The 25,571-nt window shown below is 43.3% G+C and overlaps 1 protein-coding gene across 5 annotated transcripts in view; it reads right to left on the reverse strand.

Annotated features, from left to right (window-relative positions):
• The window catches only part of RASSF2 (Ras association domain family member 2), an 84,963-nt gene that overhangs the window by 26,626 nt on the left and 32,766 nt on the right, over nt 1-25,571 (reverse strand). For 4 of the 5 annotated variants that reach the window (XM_030201848.1, XM_030201847.1, XM_030201849.1 and 1 more), the window contains exons 2-4: nt 15,978-16,068; nt 6,967-7,042; nt 4,800-4,960 (exon numbers count right to left, since the gene is read on the reverse strand). In XM_030201848.1, coding sequence (XP_030057708.1) covers nt 4,800-4,960; nt 6,967-7,042; nt 15,978-16,036 — 296 coding nt within the window. In that variant the 5' untranslated portion in view covers nt 16,037-16,068. Of the gene's footprint in view, nt 1-4,756; nt 4,961-6,966; nt 7,043-15,977; nt 16,069-25,571 lie in introns of those variants that run through there. The other variant, XM_030201852.1, reaches the window with a different exon arrangement.

A 25,571-nucleotide genomic window follows, 5' to 3' on the forward strand; every position in this document is an offset into this window, starting at 1 on the left:
AGCACAAGAGAAAAACTGACAGGAAAAGAAAGAATGCATAGGACAGAACTGGGGTGAACACATTATCCTTTTGGGAATAAGGCTTTATAAAGAATGCAGACCTGAAGTACTCAAAAACCTCCACTTTGTCGTAATGCTTGTAAATTGTACACTCTTACTTTATGCCACCCAACTACAGTGGAGCACCAAAAATAATGGCTGTTGGAAGTCAAGTTCTATAACTGCATATAAACAGAGCACTTATAAACAGATCAGCATTAAAATAGCATTTTGAACGTGTGATCATCATTAGATGTAGCAGTCACATTAATTTATTATATTTAATTTATATTTTACTTCAAAAATTGAAAGAAATGTTTAAATATATTACTGCACCAATCTTTTAGAAAAAAATACAGGGCAAAGAATATTTATAATGTCCGATGTTTAAACTTAATTGGTCAGGGCTACTACATTATGGGCTTCCTGTAGGCCTATGCTTATTTTTTTTTTAAGTCTTTAGCTGTTTTTTGGTTTGCAAAACACTTTTTTCCTCGCAAAATCTGTCATTCGCCTAAGGTACATGATTTCAATCTGTTCTGCCTCTTGTTCCTCCATAAATCCGATGTACTCTATCCACAGCCAATAACTTTTCTTTGACTGTAGCTGCGCTTTCGCTTATTTCCATCCATTTCAAATTAAAAATATACTGAATTTGAAATCTCTCTCGCGAATTAAGCAAAATACATCTTACCACTGCCACACTTGAACCAGAAAAGGAAATTCATTCTCGCCAACTGGCTGGTCATTTTCGATAAAGCCTAGAATTGTGCTATACCAATGAAAATCTAGGTAGCGCATATTATTGACTTCCGTGCATTAACTTAAATGTTGCTGGGTGGCATGTTATGTTCATATAAAAAAAAATGATTAAACGCAATAATGGTAGGTTGATTAACGATGTTCCACTGTACTTTGCTTGCAAGGGTTTCACCCTCTGTGCCTTAATTGGCGTTCTTGAATTCCGATACCGTTGTCTGAGCTGAGAGGCTGTACTGTGTGGTTCATCTCCTTTTGGGATGTTACTCTTCAGTTTTCCTCCTCAAGCCATGACCTATTGCTGTAGAACTCCTTTTCACTAAAAATGTTTGCCTCTTCTTAGTACCTGGCTACGGCCTGACTACCCCTCGATGCAGCAATGGCGGTCTGCCATGATCATGATAAGTGCCTTAGAACATAAAGAAATTCAAGATCTATCTTCACGGAGGGAAAATCGTTTTCTTCAATGTTGATCCCCTTTTTGGGTTACCCTAACTCCGCTTGCTCGTAGTAGAATATTGAATAGTTAACAGTTCTTATGCCTGAATAGATGTTGCATTGGTGGAAGGTGGGAATGGGGTGGAAGGGTGGGGTGGGATTGGGGGAGTTAAGTTGTTGGTTGTTATGATTGCACCACGGGATACTCTGACTACAGTATATGCTGTAACCGTACTTATGATTCTGTTGGATTCTGTGGCCATCAAACATATAAATGGCAAGAGGCGTACTCACTCGCAAATGCGCAGTAGAGACCCTCTCTGTCCCGTCCCCGCGTCAATACGTGATGATGGGGGCGTGACAGAGAGGGAACCTGCGCACCTGCGAGTGAGGGAACCGCCGTCGCCACCGCTCCCCTCCCCCCAGGGTTGCCGTTACCGCTCCCCCCACCCACCCACCCGGAGTCGCCGCCGCCACCCACTTTCCACCCGGCCCGGGTACCTGGCTTCACTATTCAAACCGCCGGAACGCAGCACACAGCTCATCTGAGCTGCCGTTGGCCTTCCTTACCTGCCTGTGTCCCGCCCTCGCCGACGTTACGTCACACGAGGGCAGAACACACGCAGAGAAGGAAGGCCGATGGCAGCTCAGATGAGCTGTGTGCTGCGTTCCGGTGGTTTGAATAGTGAAGCCAGGTACCCGGCCCAGGTGGAGGGGTGGCGGAGGGGACTCCGGGGGGGGGGGGGGGGGCGGCGGCGACCTATCCAGGGGGGGCTTTCAAACCCCCCCCCCCCCTTCCTTTACTAGCCCGTTTTTACGGGCTCAACGGCTAGTTAATAAAATAAATATGCAAAAAAAATGTTTGCCTCTTGTGCATTACATGTACCTTTCCAGGTATTTGAACACTTCTATCCTATATTGTTTTCTCTCTAGATTATATATTTAGGCTCTAGTGCCTCACCTTATTGGACATATGATATAGACACAGCACTGTTTTGGTAGCCCTCCTGGACAATCTCGAGTCCAGAAGTCCCAGCTCAGGTTTCATTTATGATTTTTAGAGGGATATCATTGCTTCTAGGTGTGTTTTGCTAGCTTCTTTTTTATGGTTTATTAAACTAGATATTACAGCCTTTCATAGATGTTAGGGATCAATTTAGCCATCTTTAATCATATCATAAGCCTTATCTGTAGGTCAGGTATTAATTTTTTTGGAGTTTACCACTGTATGAGTATTAGTATTATGGCAGCTGCAATCCCTAAAACCTGGCCCATGGTGATTAGCGTCGGATCAGTTGTCGCAGCTGATGGGGATTATTTTGTTAATCTCAAATTGATTGTTTTCATAATTGAACCACCTGTAGGTGTCTTAAAAGTTTAGTGGGGTTTTTTTTCTTTTAATAGTAAATTGTCCGGTCATTGGTGTATCTGTGTGTTGGATTGGAATCTGATCCTAACCAGGTGTGTTTCCATTATATAATGATCTATTGCATTATTTTGTTCTCTTTTCCCAGGGTCAGAATTGCCAACATTTTTCTCTTCATAAAATGAAAGTCAACAGATATGTTGTAGATGGGACCTTCTTATCGAACTAGCTCTGTATATTTTCAGCTAGCTTTGGAAAGCTCGGCTCCCTTCCTTGGTTTACTGAAGAGACAATACAGTTACACTGGTTCTGATGCTGTACTATTTAAAACGCAGTATAAATTGTATTTTTCTTCACTGAACCAAGGAAGGGACTGAGCTCTCCAAAGACAGTTAGATGTACTGAGTTAGTCCAATAGAAGTGTCTCCTCTACCATCTGTTTGATCCCTTTATTTTTATATATTCAAGTGGGCTGGCATTGCAACCGCAATGCTTTGTTTTACTCATCAATTTACCTCTTGTCCCTTTCCCCAGAACATTGCAAGAAGAAATGTTTCTCTTTTTTCCATTGACCTTTCTTAAAGTGCTCAGAAGTTGTTTTAGGTGTACAAGGAAAGCAGCTGAAAAACAGCACAAGGCGGTTCTTAAAATATCACCATTCCCTATGGAAAAAAATGTCAAAAAGAACATTAATCTGGCTGTAAGGGAGGGCACAAGGGCTCATTCTTTCATCCTTTGTAAAACAAGGAAAGTGCTGCACTTCAATTTGCTCTTGCTGTACAACGCTACAGTGCACAGGCTTCTCGTCTGAAACCAGGGCCTAAGCTTGCAGCTATATAAAGAGGCTGAATTTTGGGGCTGCCTGCCTCACTTTTCTTGACTAACCTTTGTCAACTCTTGGAATCATTCGGAGCCTAAAAGGGATAAATTAATGCTAATAGCAGCTCTCATTCAAGCTTGCCAGCACCTGACATGTGGGAATTTGTGCCTTGCCAATGACCTTCTTCCTTGTTCTATCCATACCTCAAGTAGGATCTGTGTGAATGTTTGAGATGAGCCTGGAGGTCTTTACCTGTTAGCACAATCTATTTCAGTCAGTTTTTGTAATGCACAATACGAGGATTTAACAGAACTGTATATGATCGGCACTTTGCTTTTCAGATTGTCAAGTTTCTTCATGACAAGAATGTCATGACAATACAACACCAAAAATCTGACAACAAAAAATGAGGACCTGCCCAAGCTGTGACTAGAGAAATAGCATTTTCTGAGGTATGAAAGAAGCTGTGGCCCGAAGTAAGGGAAAACTAGATCAATGGTTCCCAGACCTGTTGTGGAAGACTACTGGCCAGTCGGACTACTAGGGTATTTACAATGAATATGTATGAGAAGTCTGCATGCAAACCTCACTCATGAATATTCATCGATGATATCTTGTGAACATGACAGCTTTGTAACCTTTGCTCTAGGCCATGAAGTCAAGAATTTTCCAAGTTCCTCCCAGTAGCTCCGTGCATCATGGGCAGAACTGAAAAAGCAGTGTCAGGCTCTTTAAAAGAAATTGAAGAATTTTTTGTATCACATTAAGAAATAGCACTTGCAAAGAATATTCTTCTGCAACTTATGTTATGATCCATTTATGAACCACAGAAGTTTAGCAGGCCCAGCAGCACCACTTTAAAGGCAGTAGACTCTTCCTCTGGATTTTGTGTATGTCACACAAGTACCACATATCCCTGCTGCTCACAGACTATAGAATGTCATACTGTCACCAGGCACACACACTCTGAAGTTACCCAAGAATGAAACTGAATTGACAAGAGACCAGTGGCACCTTACACACCAGGTGTGGACAACCACAGCCCAAGGGCCACAACCCAGCCAGGGTTTCAAGACTGCATACAATGAAAACAGTACTTGCAAAACAATCTTGAAAACCCAACTAGGTGGTGGCCCTCAATGACTACGATTGCCCAGCCCTGTTATAGACTAACCAATTTATTGAGTTATGAGAAGAGCTCTCTTCCTTAGAATGAAACCAACTGACATATATTCAACCCAAGGGTGGGGGAAAGGTGGTCAATAAAAGCAAAGAGATTATCACTGTTTAAAAATAAAAAAGTAGGTAAATTAAATTTCTGAAGGTCATATCACCTTGGTTCAATATCTGTGTCTTCAGAAAGGTTGTTGAACTCACCCCTGTGTATCAAGTGTATCAAGATTGCATCCCGAATGCCAGGAAGAGGAGGAAGGGGGAGGACGAACACGTTCATTACTGTCTTGCATTTGTAGGCGTATCGGCCTCTGCAGACCCCAGGAAATGTTCAGTAATCCTTCAACAATAAACTCCCCTTCTTCCTGTGGGAAACCATATATAACCCATCCACTCAGAGAACATTATGAAAGAAGAACCAGCACATCTCCCACACTCCAGCCCCCATCCCCAACTGCCTTCCCATCCATTAAATGTACTTTTAGCTAAAGGAATGCCCTAAACTCTCTCCAGTCTCAACAAACGACATATATTTTGCATGAGTTTGTCTAGCATTTGAAGACTTTGGAACCCCTGCATAACTTTTTGAAGACCATTTCTTCTTCCAGGAATCACCTTAGAAATAATATACAGGGACTCCTGAGGCAGGCCAGAGTGTTAAAATGGAGTCCCATGGCACCACAGTACAACAGAGACCAGTTCTGACTGAGCTGGATACCCAATAGAGGAGAAGGAAACTTCTGGGCCAAAGGAGGTCAAGGAAAAATGTCAGAAAATGTATATGTTATCTGGCAATAGCACACTCCAACATTTGCTTCTGCTTGCCATAGATAGGCTTTTGATTTACCTTATTTTTTAAGGCCTGAAGCAATAATCTTTTGCCTAATTTTAATAGGAAACAATTAACATTTCAATAATAAATCAGACAGGAATGTTCGAGTGTTGCACTTGAGCAGACAAAGGCAAAAATTACTGACTTGGGAGGTCAATGCAAAAAGCAATGCATCAGAGCCACTGATCACATGACTTTTACTGCACACTTTCTACAAAGCAAATTCAGTATTCAATGAGCATGCAAATTGCAGCCATGTTAAAAACACCACAGTAATCCACAGTTCATTGCAAAATGTTCCTCTTCCTGTCAGTGAGTGGTGATTGGTTCATGCACTAAGGAAGGGTGACATCAGCCCCTGCCGGACATTATTTAATTTATTTTGAAAACGTTTTTATTAAAGAACTTGAGGATAGCGCATAACCATAAAATCAATGGAAAACATTATTTCCTCTTACAGAACAATAGTCATCCATGAACAGCATATCATATTTTTATATACATTTCTCCCCTTCCCACCCCCAACCCCCCTCGTTCTCCTCCATTAGAAGAACTACCCACCTCCTGTCCTTTGCAGACAGTCCAAAGACATTCATAACAGAAAATCAGAATGGAACCTATGGAATTCTATGAGTTGTATCAGCTCAAGCAAGAGGAGCCTAGGTTCATATAACTCCCTGCCTGACATTAAAATAAATCTCCTGGTGTCTAGCAGCATTCCCACCCCCTGAGATTGCTCCCTCCCTTCCAACTCCCTGGTGTCTATTGGCACCCCTTCTAACTTAAAAAAATAAAATAAAATAAATTCCCTGGTGCCCAGACTACAAATAAGAGAAATTCCCAGGCTGACAGGATGAACTCAGCGAGGTCAGGTACTGCTGTTTTCCAAGATGGTGGGTGCCAGAGGCAGGGCTTTGCTTCTGCTTAAAAGGTATATCCTAGGAGGGCCTAGGAGAGTGCCATTAGACACCATGGAATTTTTTTATGTTGGGTTGGGGCATGGGAGGTGGGGGTGGAGAGAGAAAAATCAGGAGTCTGGAAGGCCCAAGGCTTATTAGCTTTTCTGCTCCAATGCAGAGGACAAGCTAACCCTTCTACACTGCTTCAGACCTAGTGGTAAATTTTCTCAGGATTGTGCTCATGTTGTGGTCCCTTCTCCACAACAGGGCAGAACAGTTAATATCCATATTTTAATGTGTTGTGCACTCATGTCTATCGTGCAAGCGAGCTCAAGTGCCAAACCCATTTCTTCATCATTTGCCCATTAATACTTGCGTACAGCTGTCATTAACTGTGCATTGCCCTGGGCGAGTAAAATGTAGCAGAATATTCCACCCCTTCCACCTCTCCAAAAAAAAAAAACAGATGTATTAGCAAGAAAAGTCACAATAAATAGAATGATGGCACTTATATTAACTTCTTTGCAGACACTCACTGTGACCTCTCAGAATGGCAATGCCCGAGTTGTCACCTCATTCTTCATCCTGTTCCTGAAGTCTATTAATCTTACACAGAAGCTTGATAGGATAGAACTCTTACCTCCCTGTGCCGAAGCTGTAAATTCTGTCCTTCATAGTACAAGTTGTAGGTCTTCAAGTGTGACAGGAGCTCATTCCTACAAAATATGAATTTTTATTTTTTAAAGAAGGTAGACACTCCCCTTCCTCCATCTATCTAAGAAATCTGATTAGTAACAACTGAGGTTACATTCTCCAAAGGTAAATCTTCAGTTTTATTTGACTAGGACACCACCATCCTGTGTTGATAAAAACCCTTTGTCTAAGAGGTCAGTCAACTCAGTGGTACCTATTGCCATAAAGGACTGATTGTAGACCAAAAGAAGATAGCAAATAGCACCTGCTTGGCCTACCTCTCAGCTCTTACTGTAGGTAGATTTTTGTGTACACCCCCATATAGTTTGTAGAGATTTTGGGGAGAAGTTCAACATGGGCTAAGTTAAAGAAGGGTTATTACAACTCATGCTGTTTTAGTACAGGTCCAATTTTATACGAGACCTCGTTATTAATAATCCAGGTTAACAGTAAAATAGCCAGTCTTAACGACAGCCCATATTGATAAAGGAAAAGAGATAAGTATTAACTTCCTTTGCTCTTGGCCCCTGGGCTGTGAGCAATCACTAAAACCAGGGCTCTGTGCTTCAGATGGTACACATGTCCTGTGTGCTGATCAGCTGTCTCAAGAGTCACATAGCTTTCAGCATTTCATTTCCAATAATGCTACTCCCATGGCCATATTAACGTAACAGCAATAGGAAGCCAGAGACATTAACTGATACTTAATAGTCTGTTTGAAATAGATTACGCTTCAATTTCAGTGACAAATGTGCTTGTTAAACACTTACACAAAATAGAATGGTTTTTAACATCTTTTGGCTGTGTCATTCTGGATTATGCCTTTCAGATCCTTTGATTTGCTGTGTGTGGAATCTATTTTGTTTGGTTTATCTGCCCTTGGAAGCAGTTTTGAGGTCACTCATACCCACAATCACAGCAATAACAGCCTTTTTAACTAAGGGGTCTGTTTACTAAGCTGCGCTATCGGCTGTCTGTGCACTAATGCTGACATGGCCCCATTCAAAGTGAATGGGCTGTGTCGGCACTAGTGTACAGACAGCTGCTAGCTTGGCTTAGTAAACCAGAGTGCAAGTCCCAACAAAACTTAAGGAAAAATTTGAAATTTCTAGAAACTTCAATTAGTTACACTAAACTGAGAGGAGCAAGCATCCAGGGAACGGAAACAGAGGAAACTGCATACAAACGATAACATTTGGCAAACAACACTACCTCTGACCTTTCAGATCTTACCTCCCAAGCTGGTTTCAGCAATTATCTCTAATCAATCAGCAATTTCAACCTGAGGTACTAAATTGATATCCTAGCTAAATTAGCTCCGTTTTCCAACCCAGACAAGGAAGAGATTCTCAGTAAGAGCCCTGCACAGATTCCAAACATTGTTTCATGTTGACTTTGGTTACCGAGATGCTTCTTTAATAACTGAACTAATCATATTTTTAGTTTTGCAACTGTTTTGTCTACCATATTTATTCAGCTGCTGTCTTCTTAATGTTTAAAAATTCAATAGAAAAGCTCAGCTGAAGTTAGCCTCCTCTAACCTACAGCAGCATAAGCCACATTTCCAGCCTCCAGTATTTTTTCGATCACTAGAGACAATTCCTCTAGTCAAGCAGCACAGGCTGCAGTTCCCAGAAGTACCAGTTAGACAAAAGTTCTTCAGCCAGCCAGTAGGTGCTTCTGTGTTATACAATGGCTGGACCTCTCTCCCAGGGGCTGTGAAGGCTGCCTCTGCAATATTACTTTAACCACCTGGATTTTGTTGATGCCTTTTCAGTAGTAGCTCAAGGCGAGTTACATTCAGGTACAGTACCTGAGGAAACGGAGAGTTAAGTGATTCACCCAAGATCACAAGAAGCAGCAGTGGGATCTGAATCTAACCACTGGACCACTCCTCCAACCCTGGGAAAGACACAGAGCAGAAGCCAGGTACAAGATGAATTCAAGTTTCCCATGCAGTACTATGTAAAGGCAGCACTACTCCAAAAAAATATATATTTAAGGAAGAGACATCCCCCTGGATATTGTGGAAAACAGCTGGAATCCCCAAACCACCTGCAAGGAGAAAGGGAATTCTAGTTCTACTAAGTTATTTGTCCATATAAATAAGACGTCATTGCCACTTTCAGCCCCACCAGACTGACCATGGGTAAGAGAAACAGATGTTCTATTTTTCAACTTAACTTATATATAGCACTGTTAGTGCTCAATGCACCATGCAGAGTAAAGCACTGAAGTATATCATCCATGCTTTGTTCTAAGTTGCGCTACAGAATTCTAATCAGGTAAGCTTTTGTAATAATTGAAGTGAAAAGCATATTATCTGGGAAATTTTCATTTGTTTTAATGCAAACTAAATTTAAACTTCCCAGTGATAATTTCCTATAAAATGTTCTTGTCTTTTCAATTAGCATAAGCTGAAGTACAGATTTCTAGCAAAATGTGCTTTAGGAGCCAGAGTACAGTCATAGTCTGGCAATTCTATTTTAGGAAAAGCAGATGACTTTCGAAACTGGGTCATGTACTGAACTGAGCTTTTTCTGCCTTGAACAGAGAATGGAGAGGGACCGTTCTTGCATCTTAATATCACAATGACATCCATCAGCACGCAGAGCAGATTTGCTGCCATTTCTATGCCCCTCAGAGGTTGCACAGTGTGCCCCCCCCCCCCCCCAATCTACAAAAATTGTAAAACTCAATTTTATAAAGGACGGTTAAACAAGCACCAAAAATCTCCGTGCTAAGCTAGTATTCCTTAACAGCAATTTTGTGCACCAAATCCATTAAAAATATTTGCATTTATTTTGGCTGCTAAAAAAAAAAAAAGTTAACCCACTATGCCGATATCCAGTGCTAACCGGTTAACTTTTTAGTGGTCAAAGACAGGCCTGCTATTCAAGCAGCCTATTTTGACCGCTCAACACAGCTAGTTAGGTGCTGAATAACTGGCTATGTCATGAGATATAGCTGCTAACAGAGATAGTCGGCAAGTGCTAACAGTTATGTTCTGCTGAATGGGGTGCTTAAACCCTATTTAACCGGCCAGGAGCTGTTCCTGGCCGGTTAAATAGTTTTGAATATCGGGGGTATAAATTTTACACAGGAGGCTCTTGAATAAACTTGACAGGCTGAAGATAGGACCCGACGTGGTGAACTGGATTAGGAACTGGTTGACGGACAGACACCAGAGGGTGATGGTTAATGGAATTCGCTCAGATGAGGGAAAGGTGAGTAGTGGAGTGCCTCAGGGATAGGTGCTGGGGCCGATTCTGTTCAGGCACAGGCAGCTCCTTGTGACTCTGGGCAAGTCACTTAACCCTCCATTGCCCCAGGTACAAATAAGTACCTGTATATGTAAGCCGCATTGAGCCTGCCATGAGTGGGAAAATGCGGGGTACAAATGTAACAAAAAAAAAATATATATATATATATATATATATTTGTGAGTGACATTGCCGAAGGGTTAGAAGGTAAAGTTTGCCTTTTTGTGGCTACTACTAAGATTTGTAACAGAGTGGACACCCAGGAGGGAGTGGAAAACATGAAAAAGGATCTGCAGAAGCTGGAAGAATGGTCTAATGCGAAGAAATGCAAAGTGATGCACTTAGGGAGTAGAAATCCATGGGAGACGTATGTGTTAGGCAGTGAGAGTCTGATATGTACAGATGGGGAGAGAGATCTTGGGGTGATAGTATCTGAGGATCTGAAGGCTACAAAACAGTGTGACAAGGCGGTGGCTGTAACTAGAAGGTTGCTAGGCTGTATAGAGAGAGGTGTGACCAGCAGAAGAAAGGAGGTGTTGATGCCCCTGTATAAGTCGTTGGTGAGGCCCCACCTGGAGTATTGTGTTCAGTTTTGGAGGCCGTATCTTGCTAAGGATGTAAAAAGAATTGAAGCGGTGCAAAGAAAAGCTACAAAAATGGTATGGGATTTTCGTTACAACACGTACGAGAAGAGACTTGCTGACCTGAACACGTATACCCTGGAGGAAAGGAGAAACAGAGCTATTATGATAAAGATGTTCAAATATTTGAAAGTTATTAATCCGCAAACAAACCTTTTCCGTAGATGGGAAGGCGGTAGAAGTAGAGGACATGAAATGAAATTGAAGGGGGGCAGACTCAAGAAAAATGTCAGGAAGTATTTTTTCACGGAGAGAGTGGTGGATACTTGGAATGCCCTCCCGCGGGAGGTGGTGGAGATGAAAACGGTAACAGAATTCAAAAATGCGTGGGATAAACATAAAGGAATCCTGTTCAGAAGGAATGGATCCTCAGAAGCTTAGCGGAGATTGGGTGGCAGCACCGGTGGTGGGAGGTAGGGCTAGTGCTGGGCAGACTTCTACAGTCTTTGCCCTGAAAATGGCAGATACAAATCAAGGTCAGGTATACACATAAAGTAGCACATATGAGTTTATCGTGTTGGGCAGACTGGATGGATCATACAGGTCTTTCTCTACCTTCATCTACTATGTTACTATGTGCGACCCACCCATGGCCTGCCAAATCCCTCCCAAGTCACAGTTACAGTGGGGGAAATAAGTATTTGATCCCTTGCTGATTTTGTAAGTTTGCCCACTGACAAAGACATGAGCAGCCCATAATTGAAGGGTAGGTTATTGGTAACAGTGAGAGATAGCACATCACAAATTAAATCCGGAAAATCACATTGTGGAAAGTATATGAATTTATTTGCATTCTGCAGAGGGAAATAAGTATTTGATCCCCCACCAACCAGTAAGAGATCTGGCCCCTACAGACCAGGTAGATGCTCCAAATCAACTCGTTACCTGCATGACAGACAGCTGTCGGCAATGGTCACCTGTATGAAAGACACCTGTCCACAGACTCAGTGAATCAGTCAGACTCTAACCTCTACAAAATGGCCAAGAGCAAGGAGCTGTCTAAGGATGTCAGGGACAAGATCATACACCTGCACAAGGCTGGAATGGGCTACAAAACCATCAGTAAGACGCTGGGCGAGAAGGAGACAACTGTTGGTGCCATAGTAAGAAAATGGAAGAAGTACAAAATGACTGTCAATCGACAAAGATCTGGGGCTCCACGCAAAATCTCACCTCGTGGGGTATCCTTGATCATGAGGAAGGTTAGAAATCAGCCTACAACTACAAGGGGGGAACTTGTCAATGATCTCAAGGCAGCTGGGACCACTGTCACCACGAAAACCATTGGTAACACATTACGACATAACGGATTGCAATCCTGCAGTGCCCGCAAGGTCCCCCTGCTCCGGAAGGCACATGTGACGGCCCGTCTGAAGTTTGCCAGTGAACACCTGGATGATGCCGAGAGTGATTGGGAGAAGGTGCTGTGGTCAGATGAGACAAAAATTGAGCTCTTTGGCATGAACTCAACTCGCCGTGTTTGGAGGAAGAGAAATGCTGCCTATGACCCAAAGAACACCGTCCCCACTGTCAAGCATGGAGGTGGAAATGTTATGTTTTGGGGGTGTTTCTCTGCTAAGGGCACAGGACTACTTCACCGCATCAATGGGAGAATGGATGGGGCCATGTACCGTACAATTCTGAGTGACAACCTCCTTCCCTCCGCCAGGGCCTTAAAAATGGGTCGTGGCTGGGTCTTCCAGCACGACAATGACCCAAAACATACAGCCAAGGCAACAAAGGAGTGGCTCAGGAAGAAGCACATTAGGGTCATGGAGTGGCCTAGCCAGTCACCAGACCTTAATCCCATTGAAAACTTATGGAGGGAGCTGAAGCTGCGAGTTGCCAAGCGACAGCCCAGAACTCTTAATGATTTAGAGATGATCTGCAAAGAGGAGTGGACCAAAATTCCTCCTGACATGTGTGCAAACCTCATCATCAACTACAGAAGACGTCTGACCGCTGTGCTTGCCAACATGGGTTTTGCCACCAAGTATTAGGTCTTGTTTGCCAGAGGGATTAAATACTTATTTCCCTCTGCAGAATGCAAATACATTCATATACTTTCCACAATGTGATTTTCCGGATTTAATTTGTGATGTGCTATCTCTCACTGTTACCAATAACCTACCCTTCAATTATGGGCTGCTCATGTCTTTGTCAGTGGGCAAACTTACAAAATCAGCAAGGGATCAAATACTTATTTCCCCCACTGTATGCACTTAAGTGCTACCTGACAGAATAGTTCCTAAGTGCAATTAACTGCCACTTACCTCCATTTCAGCGCCTAAAGTTATGTGTCAAATTGGCACCAAACTTGGCGCACTATATAGAATATTGGGGGAAGGGGTACAGTGTGATATGCTGATTTAGAAATTTATGACTATAGATTCTTACACGTTCCCTTCACTAATAGAATCACCAAGGACAGGCTGAGCCAGCCTTTATTCTATCCAAACTGAATCCAAGGACATGGTTCTACTTCTCTTCAGGGAAGGAAAGAATCAGAATTACTGGCACAGTGGAGTACAAACTGAGACCGACTGCCAGTTCGCACATAAAGAAACTAGAAAGATTCACCAGCTGGAAGGAGCAGCGTTCCCTCTAAGGCAATCAAATAAGAAGAACAGAACAGAACCTTTTTAAATGTTGTGTGTCGTACCAGCATCTGTGGAACAGGCAGTGTGGACATGGAGGAAGAACAAATGGCTAGAAGTGTAAGGAAGGGGTGACAAGAATTTTTTTTTCAAGTATATTAGTGAAAGGAAGAAGTCTAAAAATTGAATTGTAAAACTGAAAGATGCTGGAGAGTGATGAGAAAAGTGACTGTACTAAACAAATACTTCGTTCTGTGCTCACAGAGTGGAGGAGTGGCCTAGTGGCTAGAGTGGTGGACTTTGGTCCTGGGGAACTGGGTTCAATTCCCACTGCAGGCACAGGCAGCTCCTTGTGACTCTGGGCAAGTCACTTAACCCTCCATTGCCTCAGGTACAAATAAGTACCCAAGCCGCATTGAGCCTGCCACGAGTGGGAAAGCGCGGGGTGCAAATTAAAAAAAAAATCCTAGAAAAAGACCACAATCAGCTGACAGAGTAGATATCGCACTGTTCATGAAAGAGTATTTTTTTTATCAACTTGAAAAACTGAAGGTGGACTAGGCCATGGGATCAGATAGGATCCATCCCAGGATATTGAGAGAGCTCGGAAAGGTTCTGGCGGGTCCTCTTAAAGATTTGTTTAATAAATCTTTGGAGACAGGAGAGGTTCCACTGGATTGGACAAGAGTGGATGTGGCCCCTCTTCACAAAAGTGGTGACAGAGAAGCGTGAAACTACAAGCTGGAAGTCTCACTTCAGTCTTTAGAAAAGTAATGGAAGCACTGCTGAAGGAAAAGGATAATGAATTTATTGGGTTACAAGATCCAAGGCATCATGGTTTTATCAAAAGTACATCATACCAAGCGAATCTGATTGAATCTTGACTAGGTGATCAGAGAATTGGATTGAGGACATCTAGCAAAGACTGACAGTTCCTCAGAGTAGGCTCTTGAATAAACTTGACAGGCTGGAGTTAGGTCCCAATGTGATTAACTGGATTAGAAACTGGCTGACAGAGACCAGAGGGTGGTGGTGAACGGAATTCACTTGCAGGAAGGAAAGGCTGAATAGTGGAGTACCTTAGGCCATCCTGTTTTGGGTCAAAGTATCTCCTTTACATGCTTAGGCTGGACCGACTCTAGAGGGACATGTCAAGGCTCAATGTCAGAGCCATGGCTATGACAATAGCCTGCTTGAGTTCAGCCTCCATAGAGCAGATCTGCAAAGCTGCAATGTGATCATCTGTCCACACATTCACATCTTATTACTGCCTTGAGCAGGATTACCCAAGGTGACAGCCAGTTCTGGTAACCAGTTCTGCAGAATTTGTTCTGTGTCTAGAATCCAACTCCACCCCTATAGGCCCAGTTTTCTTCTGACCCAGACTGCACCTCCACAACTAGTAATCAAATTGTTTCAGACTGATTGAATAACATGCCTTGACATTGCAAGTCCCTATTGTCCTAACATTGCTGCTTTTGGTAATCCTGGTAGCTAGGGTTTCCCAGCTGTGAGAATATGACAGCCTGCTTGTCCTCAGAGAAAGCAAAGTTACTCACCTGCAGCAAGTGTTCTCCAAGGACAGAAGGGCAAGTATTCCACATACCCTCCCACCTCCCCTTTCAGTTGAATTCTTTGTACAATGACTGAGGGAGCAGCACTCGTTTGGAAAAGCAGTGGCACATGCGTGGTGGGACGCTGCTGGAAAATTTCTTGATCTCGCTAGTTAGCGTCTGCGCTGGGCTCTGTCGGATTACGTCACCCAACCCAGCTTTGAGACTACTTGGCACTGTTAGTTTTTCATTCAAGTGTGTGGGGGGGAGGGGGGGTCGAGATGCAGATATGCTGTAGCTTGCTTTTTGTTTATGTCACCCTACTTGTGTGAGCCTACCACCACTCACACGCTGACAGGAAAGGTGACATTTTTTATTGAGTTGCAGAAAATGAGGCAGTAATTTGCATGCTCATTGACTACGGCATGGCTGCAGTATATTTTCTCATTAATTCTGGGGTAGAAGCCACATGCTTAGCCAGCTCTACCTCATGATTTTCTGTATCAGCTCTAGTGTGTGCCTCACAAAGTAGGCATAGGGGAACAGGTGCTAAAGTGTGTGCTGTACAAAAACAGGGCCTAGGTATGCATGCCCTAAATGCCACCTGCTAATTCCTATACCCTGAAGCTCAAATAGCTGGAAAGCAGACTACACATGCTCAGAAAAGAGCCTCTGCATTTTTAAGGGGCCACTGCTGGTATCTCTTGTTGCTGTGAGATATTAAGAGCAGAACCCTGGTGAAGAGCATGGGGCAGTGATTGGGTTTTCCAATGCACATTCGATCACATTGAAAGGTATACCATTACATGCGGAAAACTCTGCTCTAAGGTGCATGCATGCAAGCCACACAGCACTCTGTTCACCCCCCAGAAAACTAATGAAGGCGCACTGCTGACAGTCTTACTTGGAAATGTATTTATCTTTCCCACAAGGGACCACAGATGACTGGGGGAAGTAATCCATTTTCACGCTCTTCTTTCATGAGTAGTGATAATCTAGACAGAAAAAAAGAAAAAAGTAAGGTTGCATGAAACACTAAGGTTTCAACAGAAAATTATATACAAGAACAAAAAAGGACTCAAACCCTTTAGCCTGGATTCTATATATGGCGACTAAATTTGCACACACAAATCAGCACATATTGCTACTTTGTGCGCGCAAATTGATTAATGAGCCAATCTGCGCCAATAATTTGCTGCTAACAACCAATTATTGGCCTTAATTGGAATTTATACATGCATTGTATTCTATAACGATGAGCACAGAAATTCAAGGAGGCATGGCCAGAGGCATTCCCAGAATTTACATACACTGTTACAGAATAGACCCAATCGGCACCCAACTTAGTAGTGACATTACAGCACATGTAATTGCCAGCAGCTTAAGTTATGCTACTATTCTATAAAGGGTGTAGAATAGATCCTTTATAGAATAGCGCTCAGCGCTGAACTTTTTCAGCGTCATTTATAGAATCTAGTCCTTAGTATAGTGTTTTTGTCTCTGCTCTCCAAGCAAGTCATCAACAGCTGGCCACCAAGACAGAACGTGTGGACTAGGCCTCATGCGCCCATCTTCACTCATCCAAGGCATGCTCATTGGGCATGACCTCTGAATTAATGACATACTTCCCGTTAACTCCTGCAAACAATTTTGCAAAAAACTTACCAAGTAGCAAAAAAAATGCCAACCTCTTCTCTTTACTTAATACAAATGGACCAATACAGACTATTGTCTTAGGGGTCAGCCTAACGTCTCATGCCCAGCAGCAGGATTTACTAGATCAAGGCTACATACCGTGGCATTTCCTAAACATCCCTCGAGGTGCTGAAATACTCCCCAATGGGCATACAAGTAAGGCAAAGCTTTTTTTGACCTTCGATCAGGTTAGGATAAAGTATTTATCTATGCATCAAATTTGATATACCACCTCCAATCAATACCTTAAGTGTTTTACAATTATAACAATGGCAATTTCAAAACATAATGTTAACAAAAATATATATATACAGTAAAATTAAGTTCTTTAAATATCTTTTAGTTGAACATTTGTTTGAAGAACCAAGCTTCAACTTTCAATAAGTCAGTTCTAGGTGCAGGTCAAGCAGGAGCTAAAACCATTGCACTAGAGCAAAACATTGGGCAGTGAAATATTTAGGGGTTGCAAAAAGGCATGTTGGGGTCATCTCAATATTCAGCTAGAAAATAACATGGCAAGAAACTCGGGGGGGAATTCTGTACACAATAATTTAAAAGGTCTGTAAACTATATTTAGAAAAATACACTATAACCGTTGTCTAAGTAATAACTTCTTACTTAAAGATGCAAAATGTTAAAGTTTTGGTACAGATTTTCCCCAGGAGTACATAAGCACCATAGTACCATAACTTGGTCTCCTTCTCCTCTCCCTTCAACACTGTCTTTTCATCCAGTCCTCTCCCCATGCACCCTTTACCCTGCCTGTCTCAGTTCATCTTTGCTCCTCACTTTCCACCCCATTGCTTTCCCCAGTTTTTCTTTGCCCCTCCCCATCCTCCCCCTTACCCAGGTCATCTCCCCCTTATACTTTTCCCCTTATCCCTTCTCGCCTAGCTCATTACCTCTCCCATACATCCCATTATCCTTCTCCCACCTACATGCACTCTTAGCCCTTTATCTTCCCCAGTAAATTCCTTCCCTAGCTTCTCTCCCCAAACTGTCTCTCCAGTCTACCTCCAGGCCCTGCCATTGTTGCACTGTGTGGCTCTCTAAGTGTGGAATGAGGAGTCAAATGCAGCTGGTTCCACCACCTTCCTACACTACAAGGCTCCTGCAGTATGATCAGCATGGTGCATAAGATCCTGCAAGGGGGTAAAAATTCCTCACATTAACCGTTTAAAAATTCTATGCCCTGGGGTAATTCTGCAATGCACAGTTGTGCAGAATTCCCACACAAGTAAAAGACAGAGTCAGACAGTGTAAAGCCTGGATTTTTACTGGAGCTGTACCAAATAGCATATTACTATTTGGCCAAATATGAAAAATAGGCACTGAGCTTTAACATAAATATTAAAAGAAACGACGTGAAATCAGAGATCGTGTTTATTTCAGTAGGATTTATTTATTTACAGCACTTACATCCCACAATTTCCCACCCAAGGGTAGGCCCAATGTGGCTTACAACAATCTACATAAAACAAACAGCAGGCAAGGTCAAACAGTTAATGTCCTAGAAGTATAATGGGAAAGGACAGAAGCGAGGTGAAGAAAAAGAGAGAAGCAGAGGTGGTAATATGACAGCGGGGAAGACAGTTCAGAAGTTAGAGATGCCAGGCTGGAGTGATGCGCATGCTTTGCCAAATAGAAAGGTCTTGAGGCGCTTTTTGAAGGTAGGATGATCAGCAGCGGTAAATTTCACTAACTTAGGCAGATCATTCCAGAGATGAGTACTAGTGTAGGAGAAAGTTGATGCATAGGTTCTTTTGTATTTAAGTCCAGTTCTTTTTATATTTATTTAGCACAGTAGAGCCCGTTATTCGTACTCAAATTTATCACACTATTCGGCTGAATACAAATAATGTATTCGGGGCCAAATCAAATACGCATATTCAGTACAACTCTAATTTTTACTATTGTTTTTTGATTGTTTGTAGGCAATTATATTTGAATGAATTTTATGAATGCTGTATAATGAATTTGTTTTATATGTATTTATACTGTTGTGAACCGTAGTGTCGCTTTTGAGGAAAGGCAGTACAGAAAGAGAACACAGAACAAAAGAATAGCCATACTGGGTCAAACCAATGGTCCATCTAGCCCAGTATTCTGCTTCCAACAGTAGCCAATCCAGGTCACAAGTACCTGACAGAAACACAAATAATAGCAACACAGTGACAGCTTCGCTCACGTTCCAGCAATTTGAACAAATAGACTGTCTAAGCCAGGCAAATAAACACTGAACTGTGAACAGTTCCTCTTGCTATTAATTAATTTTTTTTTTTTTTTAAAGAGGCAGGAGACCAATTCAGCCAATTTGAGGAAAAATTCTCAGCCTGCCAGGGGGAGAAGGGTAGGGACCTGGCACCACCAGGTGTATCCCAAATGTGCTCTTCTCAGCACCTCAACCCCACGAAAAGCTCTACACACCCGAGGGAACGGGATAGGAGCCTTACACCACAGAGCTGCTCCTTCTACCTGCTAGATAGAGAGACATAGGCGTAGACTGGGGGGGGGGCGAGGGGGGGCTTTGCCCCCCCCAAACGACGACGACCCGCAGCGGCGAACGGGTGGCCAGCAGTAGTAAAAGCAGCAAGCAGCAGACAGGCTCGACTCCGCTTTCCTGCTCTCTCTGCGTGCTGCGTCCCGCCCGAAAGGAAATGACATCAGAGGAAGGCGGGACGCAGAGAGGGCAGGAAAGCGGAGTCGAGCCTGTCTGCTACTTGCTGCCTTTACTACTGCCGGCCGCCCGTTCGCCACTTCAACTTCGGTACCAGGGGCTGTTGGTAGCGGCGCTGCAGCGATTACAACAGTCTGCCTCGGCCTTCCCTGCCACACGTCCCGCCTATGCGGAACAGGAAGTTGTACCAGAGGAGGCGGGACATGTAGCAGGGAAGGCAGAGGCAGACTGCTGTTATTGCTGGCTGGCTGCAGTGCCGCTACCGGCAGCGATCAATGCAAGTGAGTGAGGAGGAAGGAAAAAGGAGAGACGCTGGAACCGGGATGGGGGGGTGAGAAAAGGAGAAAAATGGAGGTACTGTTCAGCTGCACCTTTGGGAGGAGCGAGGTCAGGTGATGGGACCATGTGGGTAGGGGTGAATGGAGGGCAGAAGGAGGATCTACAGGATGGAGGGAGAGAGGTGCAGGTCTGCTGTGCTGGATATTTTTTTTTGGGGGGGGGGGGGATGATGAACAGAGAGGAAGAGGTGATGGATTGGGGGGGGGGAGAAGGGATTGTTAGATGTGGATTAGCTGGTAGGAGGGAAGAAGGGAGAATGGATGGTAGGAGGAAGGGAAGAGAAAAGAGAGTGTCAGGGAGACAGAGAAGCGAGATTGTGGTCATTGAGGGAGCATAGAGACAGGGACACAAAGGGACAATGCTGGACAGAGAGGGGATAAGGGCATACAGGGACAATGCTGGGAGGGAAAAAGGGATATTGGAAGATGATGGACATAGGGTGAGTAAGAAGACAGGGGAGATGCTGGAAATGGGGAGGTAAGAAAATGATGGGGGGGTGTGCTAGACATTGTATGGGGATGGGGACAAAGAGGGGATATGCTGGACATAGGAGAAATAATGATATAATGGAGAAGCTGACATGGAAGGGAAGGGGACATGGAGGGATGCTGGATAGAAGAGGGTGAGAGAAAGAGAATATACTGGTCAGAGGAGTGAAAATAGGGAGAGAGGGTGCTGTATAGAAAGGAGGAAATAGAAAGAGAGGGTGCTGGAAGAGGGGAGAATTAACAAAAAACACAGGAATAACAGGATGAAGATTGGGGTGAGGGACACGTTGAGGGCAGATACTGAAACTCGAGGAAGGGTAGAGACAGGGCTACTGCATAAAGAAGGCACTGCATAAAACAGAAGACTCTGGGACCAAAGCGAATAGAAAAACTAAATGATGAGACAACAAAGGTAGAAAAAAGTATTTTATTCAGAATTTATTAATTGGAATATGTCAGCTTTTGGAAATGTGTATCTGTGATATTTTGCATGTAAGGTTCAATTTTTCTGGTATTGCTGCATGCTGAGTCTGTCCTTGGAATTAGTGCTGTTATGGTTTAGTAAGAATGAGTGTGTTTTTGTACAAGTTTGTGTATAGCGTTTTGCAGTGGAGAGATTGTGTGTTGGCCTTACTGAGGTGGCACCAAAACATCAGAAAGGGTGTAGAGCCTAAATAATGACACACTACCTCTTGAAGGATTTACATATAGAGCCTATGCATTTCTAAGGTCAACACTGGTATGGTATGGGAAAGGGGGGCGGGAAATACTACTGGAGATGAAGAGGGAGTGCTGGGTAAGGAGGAAAGAAGGAAGGAAGGAAGGGAGGGAGAAAGCTGGCTTGATATCTCATACATATTCATTATGGTTATTCCCCCAAAAAGCCAGCTCTTTTTCCCTTCCTTCCTCCATATTAGCATATTCATTTGCATATGTATATATGCAAATGAATATGCTAATATGCTCCGCCCCATCCCTTGCCCCCCCAAATAAAACAGTCAAACTACGCCTATGTAGAGAGAATACTGGAGTTAGGATGGCTGCACATGCTCTCGAGGCAAACTTCTGTGTTCTCTCTATCTAACCTGCTAGAGGAGGGGCATAACCCACAAGTCTCTGGATTGATCTGGGGACGATATGGAAAGATGCTTTAATACATACTGCATTGATATTGTAAGTAGAATACTATACCATGAGTATGGTTATTTAAATCTGTTTACTACTGTAACTGTCTATTGTCTTCGAAATGGCTGTAAACCATAAGTATTGCCATACTGGGAAAGACCAAAGGTCCATCAAGCCCAGCATCCTGTTTCCAACAGTGGCCAATCCAGGTCACAAATACCTGGCAAGATCCAAAAAACCAATCTTAATAAATAAAATTATACCAACAAAATAATTTTGAAATTCAATTCTCTACCATGTTCCAAGATAGCTGAATGAGTTATCTTATTGGCACACAGATCTTGATATGGCATGTTACAAAGTAAAGGTGAGTTGGAATCAGATTGCACCATAGTTAGGGAGGTCCTTCCTCTTTAGGTAATATTGTAATAAAACACAGAATAAAGAAAACAAGGGCAGGATGAAGACCTTATGGCCTGTCAAATCTGCCCATCCATGCCATCTACTATCCCTTCCTCTCCCTTAGAGAACCTACGCACCTGTCACAAGCTTTCTTGAATTCAGATACTGGGACGCACATAAAAGTGACAGTATTCTGTAATGAAAGTGGGAGTCCTGCCCATGTCCTGCCCTATCAGAAAAGGAGATGTGGGAATTCATAGTTAAATGGATCACCCAACATCTAATTATGTAATGACTTCTTTAGGAACTAGTTTTATCCTTGCTAATTTTAGAAATAATGTAAACGTTCGCCATTTTCAGTTTTCTGGATCGTTTCATTTTTGGGGTGTTTAACGGGTAAGGCTCTTCACTTTCTGACCAGACTGCACCTAATCCATAGTAACTGGGGAAAGTCAGCAGGATGTCATCTGCAAAAAGATGACAAAGAATAGAGGGGTTTATTGTGCCTGATACAGTTTTCATATAGTTTGATATTGGATTGTCTTTGTTTTTGCTATTTCTAAAATGCTGAATAAATATAAAGTTATAAGAGATGACAGAGATATTATTAGTACAATGAACACATAAAATAGTAGGGGGGAGGAGGAAAGAACTGTTCAATGTGGGATGCCAAACTGAAAAGCCCTTTATGTAGAATACTAAGAGGGGCATAATCGAATGGGGACGACCATCTCTAAGGGCGCCCATCTCTAAGGACGTCCCGGCAAAGGGGCGGGGAAACCCGTACTATCAAAACAAGATGGGCGTTCATCTTTCATTTCAATAATACGGTCGGGGACGCCCAAATCTCAACATTTAGGTCGACCTTAGAGATGGTCAACCTAAATGTTGAGATGGTCGACCTTAGAGATGGTCATCCTCGGTTTTCAGCCATAATGGAAACCGAGGATGCCCATCTCAAAAACGACCAAATCCAAGCCATTTGGTCATGGGAGGAGCCAGAATTCGTAGTGCACTGTTCCCATGACATGCCAGGACACCAACCGGGCACCCAAAGGGGGCACTGCAGTGGACTTCACAAATTGCTCCCAGGTGCATAGCTCCCTTACCTTGGGTGCTGAGCCCCCCATAACCCACTCCCCACAACAGTACACCACTACCATAGCCCTAAGGGGTGAAGGGAGGCACCTACATGTGGGTACAGTGGGTTTCGGGTGGGTTTTGGAGGGCTCATATTTACCACCACTTGTAACAGGTGGGGGGGGGGGGAGATGGGCCTGGGTCCGCCTGGCTGAAGTGCACTGCAGCCACTAAAACTGCTCCAGGGACCTGCATATTGCTGTCATGGAGCTGGGTATGACATTTCAGGCTGGCTTAGAGGCTGGAAAAAAAAATTTTAAGTTTTGTATTTAGGGTGGGAGGGGGTTGGTGATCTGGTCAGGTCGGGCACCTTTTCATGGCTTGGTCGCAAGAAAAAAATGGACCAAGTAAAGTCGGCCAAGTGCTCGTCAGGGACGCCTTTCTTTTTTCCATTATCAGCCGAGGACGCCCATCTCCTAATCACGCCCCAGTCCCGCCTTCGCTACGTGCCATGCCCCCATGAACTTTGGTCGTCCCCGCAACGGTAAGCAGTTGAGGACGCCCAAAATCGGCTTTCGATTATGCCAATTTGGGTGACCCTGAGAGAAGGATGCCCATCTCCTGATTTGTGTCAGAAGATGGGCGCCCTTCTCTTTCGAAAATAAGCCTGTAACTCTTCCACAGCACCCTCTGACAAAGGGCACATAAAATCTTCAGGACAATTATAGTATGGGTCCGACACCCACTGAGCAGCTACACAAAAGGCTGCCCTTCTGCTTAACAATGGTTTCTCATATAGTACTTTCCTATAGTCCCCACAGGAGGAGAAGAAAATCAATTCTAACACACTACAAGAAATGCAAATGGGATTGCTCTCTTCATAAGAGCATTTCTTATGAATTCAGTCTTTACTGAGAATATAAGGGATCTCCCCATTACAGAAATGGTATTTAAAAAGGTAACAATCTGAAAGGAACTGAAACAAATCTTGGTGAACCTGATGACGTAATAGGCCAAATCAACTTTTAAAGGGCAGCAAGTCTCCTGGGCCAGATGTTATAGCCCAGAGTACTGAAAGAACTCAAAAGTGAAACTGCAGATCAACTAATAGTAATCTGTAACCTATCAATCATTAAAATTGTCTGATGTACTTGAAGACTGGAGGGGTGAAAAGATAATGCCAATTTTTTTTAACGGTTCCAGGAGTGATCCAAAACTATAGATTGATGAGCCCGACATCAGTGCCGGGCAGAATGGTAGAAACTATTATAAAGAATAAAATCAACATGGATTTAGCCAAGGAAAGTCACACCTTCCCCATTTTATTTATTCATTTCATAAACTTGATATACCGTTGTGGCCTAATAAAAAGGCATAAAGCGGTTTACAAAATATAACATCTACATTAAAAAGAAGTGATTAACATGTGGATAAAAGGTGTGCTAGTTGATGAAGTGTATGTAGATGTTCAGAAAGCTTCTGAGAAAGACCCTCATTCCTGAGGAAATTAAAATGCCATGGGATAAGAGGAAACATCCTGTTGTTGACTGGGAACTGTTTAAAAGAGAGAAAAAAAAAGGGGGGGGAATACGGTAAAAGGATAACTCTCTCAATGGAGGAACGTGAATAGTGGAGTGCCACAAGGATCTGCATTGGGACCGACGGTTTAACGTTTTATAAAATGATCTGGAAATGGGAATGACAAGTGAGGTGATCAAATCTGCAGATGGCACAAAATTATTCAAAGTTGTTAAACTGCATGCATTTGTGAAAAATTGCAGGATCACCTTGGAAGACTAGAAAATTGAACATTTCAATGGCAAATGAAATGTAATGTGGACAAGTGCAAACCGATACAGTCGGAGAACAACCACCCAATTATAGCTAGACAATTCTAAGTTCCACATTAGGAGTCATCACCCAGGACAATGATCTACGTGTCATTATGGACAACACATTGGAAACCTTCTGTTCAGTGTGTTGTGACAGTCAATAAGGCAAATAGAATGTTAGGCATTATTTGGAAAGGAATAGAGAATAAAACAAAAAATATAATGCCTCAGTACTGCACTGCCTCTAACCACTAGGCCGCTCCACCACTCTGACGCCTCTACTACCTGTTTTCCAAGCCTCACTGATGTTCCAGCATTTTAACCTCATTCCAGAGACGATCTAAGCCTCAGTCTGATGTCCCAGTATTTTAGCCTCTCTCTGGTGCCCTTGCTATGTTCTTCAGTGTGTTCCAATTCTCATTCCAGGGCACCAGAGGTTGTGACATCATTAGTGAGGGCTTTTATAAGGGAACCATGGGACTCACATGCCTTGCCTTCGTAACAAGGATTCTTGCCTAGTACTGTGTACCTCCTATTTGGATTTGACCTGCTTTTCCTGCCTCCAGCTCCAGGTCTAGCCCTGTCTGCAACCAGCTCGGTCTGTCTCCAGCCCCAGTTCTGCTCATCTCCAGCAACAGCCCTGTCTTGCCTGGTTCTGCCTTATTGCTCTGTCCCTGCCTGGGTTGTTTGGCTGCCACTAGCTGATATCTGGCAGCAGCCCAAGGGCTCACCTTCCCTGAGATCGTGACAGTTTGTGAAGGCCATGTGCTCAGCTGAATCACCTGTCCTGCAGCTGCTTCAGCAACTGGCTCTCCAGCTTCAACACCTAGCTGGTGCTGTCCAAGCCCCAACTTCACACA

The sequence above is a fragment of the Microcaecilia unicolor genome, chromosome 4 (assembly GCF_901765095.1).
Source record: "Microcaecilia unicolor chromosome 4, aMicUni1.1, whole genome shotgun sequence".
Lineage (NCBI taxonomy): Eukaryota > Metazoa > Chordata > Amphibia > Gymnophiona > Siphonopidae > Microcaecilia > Microcaecilia unicolor.